This window comes from Vidua chalybeata, chromosome 5 (assembly GCF_026979565.1).
Source record: "Vidua chalybeata isolate OUT-0048 chromosome 5, bVidCha1 merged haplotype, whole genome shotgun sequence".
Taxonomy (NCBI): domain Eukaryota; kingdom Metazoa; phylum Chordata; class Aves; order Passeriformes; family Viduidae; genus Vidua; species Vidua chalybeata.
The window spans coordinates 4,803,416-4,825,688 of record NC_071534.1 but is presented as its reverse complement, the minus strand read 5'-3'; the positions used below and the strand labels follow the sequence as shown (position 1 = coordinate 4,825,688).

Genomic DNA, 22,273 nt, shown 5'->3' with positions numbered 1-22,273 from the left:
TTTCTCCATTACCTGCTCTGGTTTTGGGGCTGTTGGCCTTTAAAACACCTGTCCACATGTCAGTTTTTATTCTTCTTGGTTATCTGGGGTTATCTATCACTTCCCTGAGAGAACACTTCAGCCCCTCATACAACGTGTGCAGCTGCTCTATGGGAGTGGGGAGAGCCCCCTGCCTAACCCCAGGGAATCCTAAATATCCTGAGCTGGAAGGGACCAGCCAACGAGCGTCATCAGGGCCAGTCCCTAACAGCAGCCTTTCTTCTGGACTTTGCCAAGAGAAACGATCTACCCTGCTTATTTTCTCTATTGGATGAGAAAATTGATTTGAAGAAGGATCACAGAGTCACAGAATGTTCTGAGTTGGAAGGGACCCACAAGTAGCATCAAGTCCGACTGCTGGCCCTGCACAGGACACCCCAAGAGTCGCAGCCTGTGCCCCAGAGCCTTGTCCAAACGCTCCTTGAGCTCTGGCAGGCCGGTGCTGTGCCCACTGCCCTGGGGAGCTGCTCCAGTGCCCAACCACCCTCTGGGGGAAAAGCCTTTTTGTAATATCCAACCTAAACTTACACCAGCTTCAGGCCATTCCCTCAGGTCCTGTCGCTGGTCACCAAAAAGAGATAAATGCCTGCCCCCCCCTCTTCCCCTCACCAGGAAGCTGCAAATTGCGGTGAGGAAGAACCTCGTGGTTTTGTAAATAAGCTTTTTTTTTTTTTTTTTTCTTGTCATACAGAAAGTCCATGTCTTTTAAACGAAGTCTTAAGGAAAAAAAGAACCCTGGCTTATTGCTGAGAAAATTGTTTTTTCGCCAGCACACTTAGGAAATCATTTGGTGCATAAATGGCAACACTGCTACTAGGTACTGCCGGGAATACATGAGGAGGATGAGGAGGCTAAAAGGCACTGGGATGACCTAAAAAACACATTCAATTCAACCAGAATTTGTGCCAGTAACTTCTTGTGGCTGCTTCCGAATGCCAGGTCACCTTCAGAGGTAAGGGGGCGTTTTGCATGGCGCGTTTTACCGGTGCGGATAAAGGTTGCTTTTATTTTGCCCGTAGCCCGAATCGCTGCCCTCACAAACACGGGTCCATAAGCGCAGGCCCCACGCTCCTCCCTGCGCTCCGCCACAGGCCCTGCGGCCACCCCAGCACTACAACTCCCAGACGCGGCGGCACGGAGCCGCTGACGCCCGTGTCGCGAGCGCTGATTGGTGCAGGCTACCGGCCGCGCATGAAAGCCTGTCTGTGATTGGAGGAGGCCGCGGGGGCGGCCGGTCGCGCCGTTTAAGCCGCGGCGGGGCCGGTGCGGCGGTTGCTCGGCCGTTGGCGCCGTGCGGAGGCGGTGGCGGGACCCCCATCCCCGGACCTCTATCCCGGGGCTCTTCCAGCGGGGCTCCCGCCGGGCACCCCCCCCTTCGCCCGCCTACCGGGGTGCCCGAAGCCGCTCTCCCTCACCCGCAAAGGGCCCGGCTCTCCGCAGGGGCACGATGAGCGCAGCGGACCGCGCTGCGCGGAGCCCGCGCTGCGCAAGGTAGTGAGTGTGGGGGCTGCTGCTGCCGCCGGGACATCGCGGCTCCCGGAGCCCTTTCCTTACTGCCCGCTGGACTGGTTTGCCGTAGGGCACCTTTTGGTCTGCTCCTGTGCCTGCTGTCCTTGTTCTTCCATCTCTCAGTTTCTGCTGCTCTTCAGCAGTAAAACGCTCACCTTGTGCCGGTTACCTCTTTCTTTCTAGTGTTATTTCTCTAAGAGTATTGTTTAAGGAGTTTCTGGTCCTAAAGCAAGTTCTTGCACGCAGTACTTAACACTTTTGCGTATTTAATGCTTTCCTACAGTCCCCAGAGTTTTCATGGATGTGCACTGGGGTTCTGATTCAAGCAGCTTTGGTGAGTGGTTCCATAGAGGTCACCATTGCCTCAGTGTCACCTACCAAATCACTTTTTCATAAAAATTCCTGATTCTCCACGACCAGATTCTGAACTCTGTTTTCACTAAGCAGCTCTTTAGTCAAGAGGCTTCTTAGCTTCTGTTATTCATACTATTGCTTACAAAAAAAAGTTTGTCATATCAATATAAATAATGGAAAGAATCCTTTTTAAGCTGTTTGGTTTTTTTTTTTTTTACTCTGCAGCTCTATTTGCAAATTTGCTGCTTATTTGAACAGATCAAATGCTTGAATGCACTAAATACTGTTTTGAGGAAAAATACAATATGTAGTCATACATATCCTTGATTTGATTTATATAACGTTGACTTCCTTCCATGTAGCACTTCAACATAAGATTCAAGAACTTGGCAGCTTCTATTTAAGTGTTAAGGGTGGACAAGCTATATGGATAAGAACATCAAGTACACCAGAAAGGAAAGCACATAGATTCCTAGACCTAGACCTTAAATTATAATGGCTGGTGCATTAGCTAGCCTGAATTATATCTTCATTCATTTGTCGGTCTTTAGAAAGTGTTTTTCTGTTTGGGTGTCCAATAGGGACTGTCACACATTATGTTTTCCTGTTTATTTCTGCTTCTAATTTAACAGCAATGGACTTTTTGTCCCCTGAATTATGTCCTTCTATTCTTTTTCTCCTCTTTTCAAAGTCATCCTCCCCAAATAATGTATGAGGCTTTGCTTCCATGACATATTTTTTTATCTTTTCCATCAGTTGGGCCCTCCTCCACAGTACAATACATCTGCAAGCTGCTCTTTATCAAAGGTCTTGGTTCTCCTAAATGCCATGATCACTTGTTAATACCCAGAGAACAGTCAAGCTAATCTGTGTTTTAAACTGAATCTGTGTAAAAGTTTAAAATCTTTTTAGCTACTTCAGAAAGTGTTTTAATTTTCCTGTCTGAGGCTTACATGTCATCAGGGTTTCTTTCTGTCCAGGCTGCCAACCACACGTGCCTCTTCCAGATCTGCTGAATCCCGGTCTCCGAGTCAGGAGGACTTTACTCCTCTCCCATCAATCCGTGAGCGCTTGGCCTATCTGTACCCCTCCCATGAGCTCCTGGAATATTACCGCAAGAAGATTGCTGACTTTGATGAGGAACATGAGGAATTGGTAAAAAGGCTGGAGAAATACAAGCAAACCTATGATGAGCAGGTTAGGAAACGAGTTTTTGAGCAATGATGGACTACATTCACAAGCTTAGTATTTTTATTCAGTTGAAAACTCAGCACAGAAGTCTTGGGATTCACCAGCAACATGGTAGAGCTAGGAAGACATAAGTAGATTTTGGTGGTTGGTTTTAAAATCTAGCTGTCTGTCCTCTGTCACATCAAATAGAAACACGCCTGTAGGATGTTCTTCAAAAGTCATTATAGCTTGGTTATAGCTTCACAGTGGGAATTTTGCTCTTTTTATTTTTTATATTAAGGTCTGAGTTTAGGTGCTAATTTCCCATGTTGTCCAGCTTCTTTCCCTTGCTTCTTGTATTGAAGGAATGCTCTTCTGTCCAAATTTAATAGGTTTTGACTTATGGATATATTTAATATTTACTGCAGTGCAATCCATAAGCTGTTAAGCAGAAATCTAAAAATTTGCCTTTTAAGAGGAAGCAATCTTAAAGAATATCTGCAAAATATTCTTTAAGTGCAGTGCCCTGGTATGGGCTATAGCATGTATCTCCCTAGCAGTCATCTTTGTAGTTGTGGATGGTTCTTTGGGAATAAAACAGTCACTTCTGAGGTGATTGAGGTGCCTCCTCAAGCGCTGGCCATGCTTGAAGCAGCCTGAAAGTCCTTGGGGAAGTATGTACTGTACATCTTACTGTCATGTGGGGAAAAAGAGGGGCAGGTTGCAAAATAGTGCTTTTTTCATACAGGAGTGGTTGGTAGCTTCCTATACCAGGTGGGAAAAATGAAACATAGTAACTAGCTGGATTTCTTGCTGCTAAACCATACAGATATTTTAATGTGTGTTCTTTGGTGATTTGTTTCAAAAGTAAATGCTGTTAGAGGCTTTGCTAGGTTTTTGTTGATGTCAGACTCCCCATACCTGCTCTGACCACCAGTGTGGAAATTCAACCACTGGAAACTGGAGACCCAAGCTGAGGCCTTATTTCACTGTTGTGTAGTGACAATGATTCTCAGGGCTCTGAACTCCCAGCTGGAACATTTTAAAATAATTTTTGCAATACTGCCCTCATTTGGTCAAATATGATAGGAGACTAAAATAATTCTTGAGCTGGCTCTTCTATCCCGGTTCCAGACTCAGAGCACAAGCAGTTTGAAGTTTGTAAGTGTTGTCCAGTGTTCTGTTTAATTTCAAGTACTTTATTCTGTCCACTCAGCACCACTTGCAGTGGGAAATCTGCCACTTGGAAGAGGAGATTGCAGAGCTGCAGAAGGCTTTGAGTGATATGCAGGTGTACCTGTTCCAGGAGAAGGAGCAAGTCCTTCGCCTGTACTCGGAGAACGACCGTCTGAAACTCAGGTGGGCTGTCTTGCGTGGGGGGCTGAGGCACTGCCAGCAGCAATTCATGCACTCTGTTCTCAGCCAGACCTGGACTCCTCAGAGTAGCAATTATTCCACACTTCCTATGAAACCATACCAGTGGAAGTGCAGTGCAATATGTTGAGCTGCTAAATGTTTCCACTTATTATTCCTCCTATTCTGGTAGTAGAAGGAAGAGCAGAAATTGAACGCTGGTTCAGATTTGAATTGTGTTACCAGTTTGAATGTGAAGTTTTGATTGAAGCTGTCTCTGATGGGTTGACCTTGGCTGGATGCCAGGTGCCCACCAAGATGAAAGCATATGGAGGCATTCCAAGGCATCTTTTGTCACTCACCTCCTCTGCTGGACAGGGGAGAGAACATACAAGAAAAGATTAATGGGTCAAGATAAGGACAGAGAGATCATTCGCCAATTACCATCACAGGCAAAACAGTCTTGACTGGGTGAAATTAACAATTAAATGATCAGAGGGCTGGAGCCTCTGTCTTACAAAGACAGGCTGCCAGGCTGAGAGAGTAGAAGCTGTTCAGCCTCAAGAAGAGAAGGCTCCAGGGAGCCCTTATTGCAGCCTTCTAGCACTTGGAGGGCCTACAAGAGAGCTGGAGAAGGGACTACTACAGGAGCATGTAGTGACAGGATGAGGGGCATGGCTTTAACTGAAAGAGGGCGGGTTTAGATTTGTTGTTGGCAGGAAATTCTTCACTGTGAGGATGGTGGGCCACTGGAACAGGTTGCTGAGAGAAGCTGTGGATGCCCCATCCCTGGGAGTGTTCAAGGCCAGGTTGGCTGGGTCTCTGAGAAACCTGGTGTAGTGGAAGGTTCCCTGTCTGTGGCAAGGGGCTTGAAACTAGGTGATCTCTAAGGTCCCTTCCAACCCAAACCATTCCATAAAATCAGAGTAGGATAATGAGAAATAAACCTAGATCTTAAAATACCTTTCCCCTGCACCTCTCTTGTCCCAGCTCAACTTCACTCATGAATTTTCTACCTCCTCCTCCTCCTGAGGAGCACAGAGCAGGAGGGAATGGGGGTTATGGTCAATTCATTACATATTGTCTCTGTTACTTCTTCCTCACTCTTTCTGTGCTCCAGCATGAATTTTTCCATTCGAGATTTAAGAACATAAGTCAAAACATGTGTTGGTGTGCTTTGACACTTCTCAGGAGTGTGATAAAAGGTCTGATACAGCCCTTGATACAGTTTGCCTTAAAAACAATGGACACTTAAAATCTGAGAGAATCTTAGGTAGTTCATAACTCTTAATGCAAATTCTTTTCACCATGTGCTATTGTATCAGCCTACATAGTATTGTCATACTTGAAAAGAGAAATGCTCTCCAGTTTCAACAAAATTGGTGGTGTTCTTGTATTGGCAACATCAGGAATGTCTTTGGGAGCTTGTTTTTAAAGCAGTATTCTCAGGAACTGCAACAGGTTGGAAAACTTGCAAGCATCAACAAGTAAAGTAAAAGGATGTCACAATGTCATGATGTATTTTAAAGAAAAATCTGCTGACCACTTCCTTTGTATTCCAGGGAATTGGAGGACAGAAAAAAAATCCAACAACTCCTGGCTATACTGGGAGCAGATGAAGGAGAAGTTACATATTTTCATAAGGAGCCTCCACATAAGGCAAGTTCCATTTTTCTGTAGATCTCCTCTTTGGATTTTAACCTGAGCATCTGTATCCCAGAGTCTGACCACAGACCAGATCTGTAACATAAGTCAAAGTTGCAAAATGAGCCCAAAGCAAGAGGGGTCTGTAGCAACACCAGATTTTAGTATAAATGCTGTAGTATAAAGGTAAGTAAGAACAAGCACACTGAAAGTAGGTGTGCATCAGCCTTAGCATCAGCCTCCTTCTGCCTTCAAAACATACCTCCAGCTCAGCCTCTGAAATGTCAGGAGTCTGAAGTCATCTGGCAAATGGTTGTCAAGAAGATGGCAGGAACACCACAAAAAGGAAAAAAAAAAGTGCAGAAAATGGCCAGGCACAGTGTTTGAAGCTCAGCTATCTCAGAATGCCTATCTCTTAGAGCTTCAGTAAAGAAGAATGTGTCAAGGTTGCTGCAGCAGTTTCCTGGGTTGAAGATTGCTGAAGAACCACCCACTCTAGACAACATTGTGTTGCATATTTCAGAAGTGATGTTGAATTGTTTAAATGGCAGTACATATAATGTGCAATGTAGTTGAACCTAGTCAGGAAAGTCATGAGTGATTTGGATATACAGAGACTATGACAGGAATATAGGATTTATTTTGGAATAAGGTGCAGAAAAAGGCTGAAATATGCTGCACTGTTCATGGTTGCTCTGCACTGCTCAAGCTCTTCAAAGATCTTGCAAAAGCTTTAAAATTCCTGGTTTAGGGTAGCTCTAAAATTAAGCCTATTATGTAATATCAACCTAAAGATAAGCATTGGGGTTATAACCTGCTCTTTCATGGCCTCCTTTTTTTGTAGGTGGGTTTCATTTCAACAGTTGAGTTTCAGTATTTTTGTCACTTAGCTTTATCTCAGGCTTGTTCAGTATCTTGAATGAATGTACTGATAAATGAAGCTTCATGTTTCTCTGCCTTGCTGAGACAAGGAGGAGTATAAAAGAAGGAAATAATATCATCTTCACCTTCTTCTTCTCTCTGTCTCCAAAATGCTCTTTTTCCTGCTGAGGGTGCAGATTTTCATCCTAATGAAGCCATCAAAGGCAGAATTACTTCCCACTTTCTCTGGTGAAAAATACAGAGGCAGTAATGGCAAAACTCATCCATGGTAAAGGAAACTTTTCAACATGGGCATTACACTTGTGAATGTCTTCCTTGTCTTGTGGTAGAAGTAAGGTAATGCTATTCTTTTGGATATCTTGTTTTAACTTTTTAAGGTTTGTTCTTGACCATTGCACCTTTGGGGAAGTAGATGCTCAGTGCAGATGTCTTGTTTCTGTAGGTTACTGTTCTGCAAAGGCCAGCAGAGACTCAGGAACAAGATGGTGCTTCCAGCACAGGTACCCACACCAAGCTGAGTAACAGCAGCTCAGCTCTTGCTCTTTTTGTGTGTCTATCTCCTGTATGCCAGAATAATTCCTGTCTGTGAATGATTTGGTAAATCTCCATTAAGTTCCCTAAATGTGTCTGTACATATCCATTCAGTACTCTTGGCTTCCCTTCAACATCCTTTAAAATAGCCTTAGCTGGCTCTCATGTCCCTGATGTGCTCAGCTAAGGGGGAGGCTCTATGACCCTCATGTGGCTGTTCTGGAAGTGTGCAAGTACCAACTGGCCAGGCACCTTTGCCACAGGTGTCAGGTTCTGCTTGCCTTTCATGCAGACAGTAGTGTGGGTCCATATGCCTACATACTAATTCTTTCTTTTGAAATAATTGCTTCATCAAACTGACTGAAATTAGCCAACAAGCTCCAAACTTGTTCAAGCCTTGATGTTTGTGCAGCTTTGGCATCTGCCTATTCATCATTTATTTTAAGAAAACATGTCAAGTTTTCTTTCTATATATGCCAACAAAATTAGGAGGATGCCTAAATACTGCAGTATGATAGAGAGGATGAAAATATGTGATCACCTGAAGTTCTAGAATTCTTTTGTTTCAGCTAACCCTCCTTAGAAGTCCTTGTGACTGTAGTAGTGGAAGTCTTTCTGCTGTTCCTGTAGGCCCAGCACAACACAAATATGTCATGCTTGGAAAGGTATTGCAAGTACATTGGAAAACCCTTTCCTACTTCAGTTAAATTTCTTCCATAGGTACAGAGAAGAGCACTTCAAAACTAAGAGCAAAAGGAGAGAAATTAAGAAGTTCTGAGAGATATCAAAAAGATGATGGCACTCTTCTACTACAGGTAAAAACATTTGCTAACTGATGGACATAATTGCTGGCTTGCAGAAAATTATGATAAAAAATATTCTGTCTGCTTAAGATAAGATGTAGATGTACTGGTTGTATAAATCCCTGCATTTTACTATGGATTCACACTTTATCACTTTACTTAGCTGTTTCTTTGCTGTGAATGTAAATTTAAGAACTGATTCTGGAAGCCTTATGTAAGCAGATGTTCCAGTAATGTCAACTGAAATATGTTGTCCTTAAGTACAGAATGTGTAATTGATATTATCTCCCATAATTTGATAGCACATATGAATTTACATTAAACCCACTGAAGATGTGCAGGGTTGGGTGTTTTGTGGAAGTTTGACAAAAGCAATGTGTTTGAGACAGTATTAGGCAGCCCCATAAGGTGCAGTGATACAATGAAATGTTCCCTTTTCTAGACTTACATAGAAGTTTAGGTACAGGTAGCATGACAGAATGAAAGATAAAATGTGCAGAATCATGAACTGGAGAAGATGCCAGAAGCTGTATGCAAAGTATGAGGAAGGATGAATCAAGCAATCTGTACAGCAGATATTGATGGTGGCTGTTGTTTTTATTATTATTAATATTATTTGTTCAAGCAAAGGTACAGAAGTGTCTCTGCATATTCCACAGGATTTGTTAGATGTGTGCAGTTTAAATCTTAACAATATAAAAATATTAACAATCTAATGTTGGTCCTTATAGTATGCCTCTCTTGCCCACAGCATGATTTTTTCTTTAAATGCTTTAGTTGTTTAAAATACTTAGCATTTAAACAAAAACAAAAGATTGAGAAATTAGAACTGCCAAAGGTGTTATCAGGTACAGTTTTTGATCTAAATCTTGGCATTTAACAGGAGCAGAGCTGGTGTGAGGTCTTGTTCTGTAATGTCTTTGTTTGCTTATGCAGGTGAAGGCCCTGCAAGCTCAGATAGAAGAACAGGCACGGTTAACCAAGGAACAGGTTGAGGCACTACTCGAGGACAGGCGGATTCAGATGGAGGAAGCTGAGGTCCGGCATCGGAAGGACCAGGACAAGATAAAAGCTATAACAGAAAAGTGAGTGTGAGAGCATGACCATGATGTAGTCATGAGGTGAGAAGAGAGGGAGCAATAGGAATGTTATGACTTTCAGTGTGTTGCTTTCTGCAGCAGGCAGAAAAGCAAATTATGCAGCCACCTGGTAGTGTGTGGAAGATGAGTGGAATAATCTGCTTATTAAAAATCTTTCACATTGGAAGAAGAGCACTTCTTTCATTAGATGAGAAGAGTTAAACTCACATTTAGACCACGTGTCTTCTCCTGTGCTTCTTCCAACTTGCAGTGATGACTGATGAAATTAAGATAGGCACTAGGAAAGAAGTTAACTCCACTGAGATCCCTTTTTGCAGGCTCCATAAGACCCAAGATCTCTTGTATGAGAGTACCCGGGACTTTCTCCAGCTCAAGTTTGATGCCAGAGCCAATGAGAAAGCATGGATGGCAGAGAAGGATAGTCTGTTGAGGAAACTTGGCAAAGATCTGGATCATCTTGCTTTCAGCACAGCGTCAGGACAAAAGAAGCAGAGTGAGCTGAAGAATATGATTCAGGCAAATGATGGAACTTCAAAACGCCACAGCAGAGAAATAAAGGTAATTTTTTTTTTGTCTTTGGTAGAGGCTCTTTAACAGTTTTTGACTAGAAAATTACAAGCACCTTGGTGTTGGCGCAATACACAGTCACTAGCAGCAGTTTCGAAGTTGTACTGGATTGCCTTAAGTTACATTATTTTTGGCATTAATCTAAATAAATTAATGCTCCTCCTGCTTCAAAATCAGCATTACCTTCAAATTTCAGATAAAATGTATAGTTAGGATTTATGGTAGCATGTCACTGTCTGCTTCTTTCATGCCCAGAAAAAAATCCCGAATTCTGTAAGCCACGTGATAAGAGGGGCCAACAGTTTTTAACCTGCTGACTGCATGTGGCTCTCTGTTCCTGTAAGTGCTTTGAGATAATGGTCTTAGAATGCAGTGGCTGGATCTTCCTTGATGCTGTCAGGGGAGAATGAGTCCTCTCAATTGATGTCTTCCAGCTCTTCTCTTGCAGTCTGATTTTTTCTTCCTCTTCTACTACACTTTCAGTGAGAAGATGGGAGATCAGAATAAGGAATTGGAAAGTAAACAGGAAATAGGGAATTGTTCCCATCTACCCCTGAATGCAGATACCTCTGAAATGCAGTACTGAGAAAGCAGCTGTGAAAGGGGAGTTACAGCATTAGTTGAATGGTTGAATGTTATTTTTAATGATGAGCAACCATACAAAACTGGTAACTTAATTCAAAGGTTTTGGTAATGGGGCTGATGTTACAGTATTGTCCTCACATACTTAGGAGCTCTAGTTCCAGTTGTTAATTTTTATTTTCCTGTCATATTGGCAATGTTATCACACTTGCTTGTCCAGGGCAGGGGAAGTTTTGTAAGCACAGTCTTGAGTTAATTTTTTCTGTTCTTCCTATGTCCTAGTTACTGCAAGACAAGCTAGTGCAGGAAAAACACCTGTCACACATGTACAGAGAGCAGTGTGTCTCCCTGGAAGGGGAGGTGGCTAGGATCCGTGAGGAGAGAGATGCTGGCAAAGAACTCTTTAAGGTAATTAGGCTGTCATCATCTGCTGGCTGTGTGATGATCTTCCAGCATTTATTTGGTGTAGCCTATTGAGTTTTTATCTCCATAGGAACGCTCAGAAAAGATGGGGCAGCGCCTGAGACTGATGACTCAGCGATGTGAAGCCTTGGAAAAACGTCGTAGTATGGAAGTAGAGGGCTTCAAGAATGACATTAAACAGCTTCAGCAGAAACTGAAAGATGTAGAGAAGAAGACTTATAAGGTAACAGCTAAGCCTTTCTGAGGCAGACTGTTGTGGGCTTATCCTATAGAGATGTATTCTCAGTATTTAATGTAGTATTCCCCTAGAGTTAAGGAAATAATTAATTTTCCAAGTGTGCCTTTAAATATCAGTATCTGACAAAACTTAGCCTCCTCTGTATTTCACAAAGCAAAAAAGATTTGTCTTTGTTTATCAATTAGGCATCAAGCTTACCAAGAACTGTCCTTGCTATACATTAGCTGTGTATTTTTGTTTCCATTCTCAAAAGTTCTTATGTGATACCTGTAGCTTACTTAGCTGTCTCAAAATTGCAAGGCGGTGGTTTGATTCAGGAAATTTATCCTGCAAAGAAAATGATTGTTTATTTTATTTGTGAGAGCCATAGCGTTTGGTTCTGTTCCAGTAAGAGCTTGATCATTGTCTTAAGTATTGTGAATACTCTGTTTATTACTTTAGTATGTCATTTGTGACTTTGCAAAAATCACTGCAGAAGCAGTGGCTGGAAGTTGAAGCTGTGTTCTCTGTAGTAGCTTCCGGATGTGTAGATGAACATCAGAACAACTTAGAGGGAAATGCACAGCCTTGATGTTGCTTGGAGTTACAGATGAGACATTTATCTATAATATGCTTGAGAGAATGATCTTGGTATAGCTTAGACTCTCCTGCAGGAGTCTGGCAGTGCTACTGATTCATTCTTTTCCTGTACTTTTGATGCACAATTCAGTTTATGCACACTAATGCATTTATTTTGATTAAAGGCTTCAATTTGTTTGGGTTTTTTTATTAATGTCCTATGGGTTTTTAAACTTTTATTCTTTAAGGACTAACAGCAGTACATGAAAGGGGAAAAAAGTATGTATGATGGCTTTACTGGCGACTTGTATGTTTTATATCTGTGGGTGTACTCTTCATTGTTTTCTCAATTTTTTAACACCGTTAACCACAAGAGGGCAGGGGAGTAAAATACTTGCAAAAAGTCATCTCCAGAGTGATCATTCAATCCTCCTTGTCATCACTTGAGGTTGAGATCACTAAATTTCCTGATTTGCTATTAAAATTTTTGACTGAGAACTACATGATGACACAATAAGAAACCGTAGTGGGTCAGGAGAATAGAGGGATTGTGGAGCAGCTTCCAATGCTGTGCCCTTGAAAGTGGCTGGGATGGCATGCTCTATCCAGTTGCAGGGTGACAGGAAATGTCAGCCCTGGCCAGCTTGCCATCAGGAGTTCTGATTATCCAGCAGCCTTTGTTCAGCTCAGTACAGGCACTGCCTGAGTCAAGGCTTTGGACTTGAACTGCTCTTGAATCCTGTGCAGTTCAGAGGGCAGCAGGTCAGCCACAGCAGTTGGAACACCTCTAGTTGAAATAGCAAAAGATAAGATGATTTATCTCCCGAGGTACTTAGAACTAGATACGAGTTACTTGATAAATACTTTAACTTGCCCCTTTTTGTGTGTCTCTAAATAACACAGGAACTAGAAAGAAGTCAAAAGGCTATGAGTCAACATGGTTATGTTCTATTAAGATTTTTTCCTTGCTAGTACTATAGTACAACAACATAATGTTATGAAAGCTTTGTTCTTTATTTTTGGTTCTGGAGCACCTTTCTGTTGCTGATGTGCATTATCCTAGTGCTATTAACTTACATATCCTCTTTGCTGTCTACAAAGGGTCTCCTTTAGAGTTCTTTCCCTCATATACTTACCATAATACTCCCTAAATTGTATGCTGTACAGCTTTTTCTTAATCTGTTTTTCTTTTTGTTTTTAGGTGGCTTTGAATTTGGGACCAGACCAGGATCTTGCAATTCTACGTGAGGTCCGCCAAGGAAACAAACTAACATGTAAAATTCAAGGAGAACTAAAAGACTTAAAAGCAAAAATCTACACCTTAGAGGATGAGCTACGGCACTGCTGAAGCTGAATTATTAGCTGGCATCCTAATTTTAGGGAATAGGACATTGCTAGACTTGAATAGTCATATGCAAGAACAGCTCCTGCTTGTTTCCTGGCATCCATCAACAGAAGGTTGAAGAAATCTGCTGTTAATGTCATAAGTGTACATGAGCCATTCCTAATGTACCATATTATATTGCTGTTTGAGCTGAGAGATGGCACCAGATAAAACTGACTTTAAAAGTACATGATGACTGATGCATCAGGAGTGTGTGTATGACTATATCTTCATATCTGTGGTAGGGAACTGTCCTTTGCCTTTATTTGGAGCATATTATAAATCACATACATGGTTATAATGAAATTATTAATCATAGAAGGATCTAGTTGAAGATCTGAATTTTGGCTGACATTTTTCTATGTGAGAAGCAGCTTTTAAAATCATTTATATGATTACTGTTTTGGTGCTTAGCACCTCAGGTTGTAACTGGAAATTCTCATATAGAAAGTCTGTACTAAAATGTCTTACATTTGACTCCTGGACAGGGTAACTATTTTAAAATACCTCCCATTTACTTGGTTTTAACCTAATTGAAATAAACCTAACTGATTTAATGTGGTGGGAAAAGATAACCCATTATAGAACTCTTCTGGAAGGATGAGCAACATTTACATGAGCTCTGAATGCTTGGTGGGGAGGGAGGTACTACACACCTGAAATTCACCTTCTCTTCCCCTTCCTTACAGTTTTTTTAACACACACAGGAAGCCCATAATAAAGGGGACCTAGTATCTTCCTTAACCACCATATCACCTGCCTCTGTGGCTCTAAACAAGATCATGGTTATGTGCAGAGGAAATCATGGTCAGCTTTTGCTACAAGAGTTGTTGCTACTGGGCTGTAACTGGAGTGGAAGAGCAGCTGCACAGTTGCTAGATGAGATCTGTAACTATATATGGTGATTGTCTTCATACCAGACATCACAATTCTAGAAAACAGATGAAATAATGACAAGGGTTACAACATGACTTCAGTCCAGTTTATAATTGCAGGTATTCATGCTTGTACTGTAACATCTGCAAATCTTATCCACCTTGCAGCCTGAGAGCAGATCTCTAGTGGAGAAGGGATTTCAATGCCTCTGTTTCCTACTTTACCTTGTTTCTGAAGGATACACCATATAGGCTACTAGCACTTCCTTCCCCTTTGAGAAGAACTTAATGTGTGAAAGCAGGCAATTTCTTTTGGGTGTGGAAGTGGCTGTGCAGATCCTCATTTAGTGTTTCATAGGCAGATGTGGAAAAGATGGATGTGAAGGTTTGGAGAAGGAAGAATTGCTTTTATAGCATCAGCTAAAGCAATGCAGGAGGGGAAATGCCCTTAAGACATCCATAGCCACATCAGTTGTCTTAACCTTTTTGTGACAAGCTTGCTGTCCCTTATGGTCCTGTATTGTGGCTTTTATTCTGTATGTATTCTTGAGGGCAATTGATCACAGACTTCAGTGTCCTGACTGTCTGTCCCTGGGTGCTCAACTACACTGCAGCTTGCTTGCAAGGGGCTGTTTTAAAGGATGTTGCACTGATCAGTTGAGCTGAAAATGCTGAGCTGTTCACAAACTGGTTCATGAACAACTTGGGTGTCAATGTGATGTGGACAGTTAAGGAAAGGTGTTTAATGCTATCCATCATTTAGTCTCACTCTCTCCTAGCTGGCTGGTATTTTCATAGAGAAATCAAGCTAATTAAAGTGAGTTTGTATGTGGAATAATATACTACTGGTTTGAAGATATCAATCCTATCACAGGGCCTAAAAGGTGCTTCTGAAAATTGTTACATAATGAAGCTTTAGCCACTCATTCAGCAGGATCCATCTACTTAAATTCAGCTGATGGGAACCTAGCAAAAAGGTCTCTTGAACCTATAGAATCCTGATTATTTTCAGCCCTTCCAAGCTGAAGAATTGCCTGTGAAATGACATTTTCCTCACTTGAAAGGGTAAAGACTTCAAGCTCTGACATTCAGGTTTGTAAGATGGGGGGAAGAAGGATGTAAATGTTTAATTTCCTGCCTTTCTTACCAATATTCTTTAGACTTCAGAAAGACTGAACAGAATTAAATGACAACATTCGTAATATATCTGCTAGTTTATCAAAATCAAAGTGCAGTTTGAACATGATTCTTAATATGTCACTAGGCTATATGTCACACTTCCTGTGTGAGGGGATGGGAGGGAAATTAAGGTATTGTTACTCTGTAAATCCATTTTATTTGGAAGCTTGAATATTTTTCCAAGTGCAGGAAGCTCAAAGTATTGCACACACTCTTTCTGTGTGACATCACGTGATCATGTGAAATGTTGCCAAAACAAATGGGGACCTTCATGCCAAGAACTGCTTTAAAGAGGCAAGTACTTCCTACCACTGACAACTACCCTTCAAAATGTCCACAAAGCATTATTGGCATTTTCAAAAGGGTTTCCTGGGAGAAGTTCCACTACCTTAATTATTCATAGTTTTTTTCCTACAATTTTTGGGTAGAAATCAAAAAATAGCATTTACTCCAAAGATAGACTAGCTTTTTTAATAATTTAAGTTAGTAATTAAGTTACTGATGTGTGACTTGTATCATTTCAATACAGCTAATGCCAGGTTACAAGTGTAGAAGGACAGAATCTGAAGGATTTGCAAAATGTCTACTTCTAAGATTAGAGAGACTATACTACAGGATTAAAGGTTAGAACTAGACAAATGTTCTTATTGTGAGCCAAGATACTAAAAGATCTCTTGCATAACTTGGAGAAAAATGAGGAGCAGAACACCTTATTGTTGTGTCACTTCATTCAAGTAAGGAAGGAGTGCCTAATTTTCAGAAGGAATGTTGAAATATTAGTTAGGGCACAGAACCACAGATGATTCAGAGGAAAAGGAAAGGTTGTGCAAGGGCTCATTTTGTCTTGCATTAAGAAGATTGATTAATATGTGTCTTTTGAAGACAAAAAAAAAAACCTACCAAAGGCCTCTCTAGCCTAGCAGGGCAATGCTGAGCAACAAGTAGCCTGAACCTGAAGTTAATTTAAAAAGCCATACATTTTTAACAGGGAGATAGTGCTTGTTCCCCTTATTATAACAAACTAGCTGTGGAGGTAACAAATTCTCCATCTCTATCTTCAAATCAGAAAATTATTTCATCTCTGGTGAAGGCAGCTTGTTTTAATAAGTTACTGGGTTTGACTCATTAGGAATTAATGAAATATAATGACATGAGCTAACAGGAAGTAATTTAGTGGTTCCTTCTGGCTTCAAACCTGTGATGTATTTATATGCAGTATTTGTTGGAGTTTTTTAGTTTTCATGCAATTTCTGTAATTATAGGGACATGCTGTGTCAGCTAACTCTGCACAGCAAGGTTATACAAGGTAAAACAAAACCAAACCAAAATAAAAAATAATCTCTCGTGAACTTCCTATAACACAATCTGCAGTAATTCCCAAGTGAGTTGATGCTGTGGCTGTACTCAGGCAGACCAACAGTTCTCATAGGTGTTAGAATAAATCTAAACAGTAATATAGTATATGCTTATATGCAGTGGCAATATTTAAATTGCTTATGTAAATACGATTATCACTTCAGAAACACATACATTTTACCACTGTGGATGGACTCTCAGCAGCCTGATATTCTGGAATTGAAATGTTTCTATGTAGGCCAGGAATTCTTTGATAATCAGATAGTATTTCTAAGTCTAGCTGAGAGTAACATGCCTGTGTACTTTGTTCTGGTAGCTGTGTCCATACTCATACAAAGGGATGTTGTTCAGACTTTTCATTAAAGCTCACAAACACATTTAATTTGATATTCTAGAATGTGTTTGTGCCTGCTCAGTCAAAATCCTAATAAAGGTGTCCTATTTGTCCCCATTCAAAGTGGTATCATAGGTCATGAGTATGTTATGGACATTTTAAGAGTTTTCTTTCTAATCTTTCTGCAATATTTTGCTTTCCTATTTTCCACTTCCTTAAATTGTAAGAAAATATCCCCTTTGCTCCCTAAAGAGTTTTCCTCAAATGAGCAAGTCTAGCTGTAGAAGTATACACATTTTTTAGCCTGCAGACTGCAGATTATGCACCAAAACATTCTTGGACACAGTATAGAAAGTGTGAGTGGTGGGAGCTGCAGTGCTTCCTTTTGTTTGCTGTCTTTAAAAGGTTTTAGACAAAAAGAGCCAAGTTTGGATTCTTAGGTTGCATCAAATGTTAAGGACCTTCTGTCCAAAAGGGGCCATCAGAGGTAACCAATATTTAACCCACTGGCAGGAAGCATTTCAGCTATGACTGAAGTATTTGGGAGGAGTGTAGTGGACTTCTGGTATCTCCCATTTAGCACCAAGTGAACTGTTGGAGGAAGGGCATCTTTGAATGTGGGGTAGAGTGACTGCCCTTCAAGCAAGCTCTAGAAATACAGCTTGAAAAATAGAGCCCTCAATAGGGTTGACTTCACTTACACTGACTAAATTGCATATTTTAAGAATTGTGATGCTGTTGGACTGGAGACAGATGCGTAAATACAGATTATTTGGGTTTATTCAGAAAACCCAGAAGGGCTTTTAACACAGAGGTACTTCAATGTTAAAGCATGACAATTATTAACTGCACAGGCATGAAGGGATTCACTCTTGGAATGGATCTGATTTTAATAAAAAGCTCAGGATTTACCTTGGTGAAGCATGGCTGGGATGTGCCAAATGCTCCTGTGTTGATTCAGATTTTCTTCTTTTACTGTAAACATTTATCTCAGTATGGTGTCTCTTCTAAATCATCCAGTACAACAGTTTTTTCTCTTCAGTCCTAGCTTGGGTGGACAGATGTCTACAGGGAATGCTGCTCATCTTTGTGTTCTGTAATGTCTCTGATAGTGTGACTATGATGCATCTTTGGGACTTCTTGAAAAGTAAGGATGATGAGCACAGTCACTTAAAATATAAACCAAGTGTATGTTTAAGACAGGGGAAGGAAGAAATTATGCAAGACTAGATTGAAAACATGGATTTCCCAAATTCTCAAATACATTAATTCATCTTTCATTATGATAAATACCTAAAGCCTGCAAAGTCTCTTGAAAGTTCTCAGCTTAAAATATAGAAAAACCTTTTTCAGGGAGTGCAAGTGTGTGCTCTAGATATCAAGAGATGGTTCAGATGTGCAGAAAGCAATTTAGGTCAACTCCTGGGGCAGGTCCTGCAATCAGGAGGTGTTCCTAGAGGCACTGGATGAAGTTCAGGTGAAAATGTGACCTCTTGCCAGCTGAAAAGGAAGGGCAACCATTTCTACGTAACTTTATCTGGACGTGAGGATTTGTGAGCTATGGAAGGAGTTATGCAGTGAAAAGACACAATCATGAATGAGGCTTTCCACCCAGACAGCCAAGTTGTAGGAGAGCAATGGGATTGTGACCTTGTCAGTCAAAGTCATGGCTGTGTGTGCAGCAAGAGGAAGTCACAAGCCCCAGCCCAGGCCACACCATACAAATGCTGGCAGTGTAATTGTATTGGTAAAATATCAGAATAAAACACATGAGACTCCATTTTCTTCATGGTGGAAAGGCCTAATCTTTATTCACATAACTCGTTTTTATACAGTTTTACAGACCTCATGTGTGACTCCAATTGGTTAGTAGCTTTCTTGCCAATTACTTTATTGGTTAGTAAAAGGTATTTTACTTGTCCATCAAATCTCTCTATTCTTAAATTGTTCACATATTTTCTTCACTGGTTCTCCTGGGATAGATTTAATGTATATGCAGGTGCTAGTTGTTCTTCACCCAGGAACAGGTTGTTGTGTTAATGAACTGTTCACACTGGTATTGCTTTCACATGGGAGCTTGCAAACTGCTGGCTTGACAAGGCTAGCCACTGATAGAGCAGAGCTGATTTTATGAGGCCTTTCTTTTATAATTTTTCTACCTTACTGCAACAGTAAAATATGACCATGGCAGCACAACCCCCTGTATCAGCACCACTTAACTGGGCAAGGAGGTCCTTCTGCTGATAGGTTGTTAATTGTGGGGCTGCACTGATTCCCTTACAGCAATGTTCAACTGCAGCATTGACAGGGATTTTTCTGGGATTGCTCTACTAGTAATGCCTTTTAGAGCCCAATCAAATCCTGAGGAGCCAAAAAGAGAAATAATGGGGAACTGTGTCTTCAGAAACTGCTTATTCCTCTTAGAAACACTTCTGCCTTTGAGCCATTTCTATGAAGAATGTTGAGATGAAGTCATTGTTTGTGCTTCAGAGCATGGCTTAGGTCAGGAAGAGGAGTGTGGAGCCACCAGGGTGGTGAAGTCTAGGGACAGTTGGGTATCTTTGGTGTGGAACTTGTAATTAGTGTTGAAAATTGCACAAGAAGAAAGAAGGGAAGGAGCAAGTGGCAGATAATTGAACCTTTGGGAAGCCTACAGAGAAACAATGTTGGCATGGAGCTAAAAGTGATTTACAGAACAGAGAAACAGTTAGATGACTAGAAGCAAAGATGCTCAGAGATGTACCTAGAGAGGGGTGAGCCAGGGGGAACAGGAGATGCACATTAAGTGCTGCACTTGTATCAAAGGCTGCTTTTATCATGAGGGAGCATAGCCAAAATAGAAAACAAACAGCAGCTCAGACAAAGCCAAAAAATACTCCTGTTGGCTCCTCTGGCAAAGACTCAGTTTCTTTGAAGTGGGTACTCAGGGTAGGCTGGGAGAGATGTGTCCTGAAGCCAGCAGCAATGTCTAATATTCAAGGATGGTCCATCAGGCAGGCAGCTGTGTCAGCTCCCTGTCGGAGTCACCTCCACACACCAGAGGCCCTATTCCTGTATCATCACCTCCAGCTCACCTGCTGTTCCTCTCCCTGAAAGGCTGAGCCCAGCCTTTTTGCCATATTGCACACAGTGAGGACGAGAGAGGTAGAGGTCTGGGCACGCACTCCTGTGACTTGGGATGCCTGAGAATTTGAGACTACAACACTGCTAGTATACTTGAGATAAAAACAGTTATGTGAGGTGGTTTTGAACATCACTGCCAGAGTCTCATTCCCAAATATCTGTTCTTTCTGTAATGAATAAGTGGTCCAAAATAAGTTATTTTTAAGTATAGTGCAGAGCTATTCAAGTTTATGAGTTCACTTTTTATTATGCATTCAGATGCTGCTCTGCTGTAACTGTATTGTAACAGATAGTACCATGCCACAGTCATTTCCTTAAGCTTTTTCTCCAGAGACAAGAGCTTTTCTGTATCACAGCACAGTTTGATCACGAAGAAGTTTGTTTCTTTAGAGGTCAACAATGCTACTGTTAGCCTTTACTTTCACTTTTCTCTTCCCTTCATTTTAGTACAATGCTCACTAGAGAAAAATGTACTTATTTTAATATGCAACAAAGTGCAGTTGTTATTTTTCAAGCATAAGGTTGTTCATTTTAAAAATGCAGACAACTTTCTGCTAAGAATATATAATTCAATTCTCATTCTTTAAATGATAAATAAATTTTAATTTAGATCTGTATTTATTACACACTTTTCTTAGTATTTTCTGCCTTTTTTGGAACATATATAAAAATTTGGTTTATTTCTCTCATGCTGGATAAACTCAAACTAACACACCAGCAAAAAACTCTAACAGCGTCGTGCCCTCATGAGAGTCCTGCCTTGTAATAATTAAACTGCACACAGTTTCCCATTTTTAGTTGTGTGCATACTGGTGGTGTCTGGCTATTGGCAGCTCTTTCTGTTTACACTGGAGGAATTATCCCCCATTATTCAAGCTTGGATGATGGATGTGCATCTGTGGCCTCAGATGGGGTAGGAAGGAGGAACATAAGCATTGCATCCTCCAAAGCTGCATCGTGGACCTTGTCCCAGGGAGGCTGGGGAAGTCCAAAGACAGAGCCACTCCCCAGGCTCCCCCACCATGGGTTTGTTTCCAGCTTGAGGAACGTGTCCTTTCAGCTTTGCCATGGGGTACAAACCCTCTGGACGTGCTTTCCCTGAGCAAGAGAAACCTCTCCAGCACAGAGCTGAGTGGAGATGGCTCTGAAACCTTTGTGAGACGTTCATATAAAGGAGACCTCTTGTCCCTTGGTCCATCCCAGCTGTGTGACAGGTAATAACAATGTTTCTTGGTGCTGCCTGGATGCTGGGAATGTGCTGTTCAGCATTTGATGCCCAGGACTACGGATGCTGCTCCACCTCCCCAACCAATGCCAGCAGTCTGCCAGTGTCAGCCTGTCCCTGCTGGGACTCACACCACTGTTCTGTGTCCCTCAATGTCATTTAAAAGGCTTTTGGCACATTTTTAAAGCTAAAGAACAACAAGCATCCTTTTGCATAGCCTCACACTTAAGAAGGCTACTTCTAAATAGGGATCTCAAGAAAAAGAAAAAAAAAAAAAAAGAGTACCATCATTTCATTAATTTTAAAAACCAACTTCAGCCTGAGGGTTTCTGTTCATGGTCCCACACAGCACAGGAACTGCATCTGTGCAGGAGTAGAGCTGTGAAGGAAAACAGTTGCCACCAGTCACCCAACACCCACATCACAACATTCCCTTTTTGGAAAGGGGTAGCTCTGGACTAGCTCCCCAGTTGGATACATGATACACATCCCAGATGTTATCTCCCATTTTCCTTCACCGAGGAGGAATGCAGTTTACAGCCTCCGAGACAGCTTGGTGATGTGAATGAAACCAACAGCATGGCAAGGACTCTGACGAGTCACTTCAAAAGTGTGCTTGAGACATATAATGAAGCAGCAATTTCATCCAGGGAAGGTCCTGGTCTTTCTGTAAGCCTCTGACAATCTCTCGCTGAGGGGTCTGACGATGTAACATCGCATCTGCTTAGATGCTTCAGAAAGCAGGCTTGGAGGCTTCACCAGCCCTCTTCCTCCTCACCGAGCAAGGCACTTCCAAGTACATACACCTGTTGCACCAGGTGAAAGACACGTTAAAATGGACTCAGCTGTGTGTAGTAGCAGCGTGAATTTGAATCGTCCCCTCTCGTCCTACTTCCCTCCCTGCGGAGGAGTTACCATCCCGATCCTCACCGGCGGGATGCACCGAGGCGGAGAGCGGCTGCGAGAGAGGGAGGTTTGGAGCTTCCTCCGCCGCTGAGGCGGCTTTCTGTCGCCAGGGCGGGAGCGGAGCCCTCCGGCAGCGCT

General features: G+C 41.7%; 1 protein-coding gene across 1 annotated transcript; it reads left to right on the top strand.

Moving 5' to 3' along the window:
- Nucleotides 1–1,298: 1,298 nt before the first annotated feature.
- CCDC77 (coiled-coil domain containing 77) lies at nucleotides 1,299–13,338 on the top strand. The gene is made up of 11 exons (XM_053943534.1): nucleotides 1,299–1,530; nucleotides 2,883–3,099; nucleotides 4,289–4,431; nucleotides 5,988–6,084; nucleotides 7,394–7,451; nucleotides 8,203–8,297; nucleotides 9,222–9,370; nucleotides 9,703–9,943; nucleotides 10,817–10,942; nucleotides 11,028–11,180; nucleotides 12,955–13,338. Exons 1-11 carry the CDS (start codon nucleotides 1,487–1,489, stop codon nucleotides 13,099–13,101), a joined length of 1,470 nt encoding a protein of 489 aa, XP_053799509.1. The 5' UTR covers nucleotides 1,299–1,486; the 3' UTR covers nucleotides 13,102–13,338.
- Nucleotides 13,339–22,273: the final 8,935 nt, after the last annotated feature.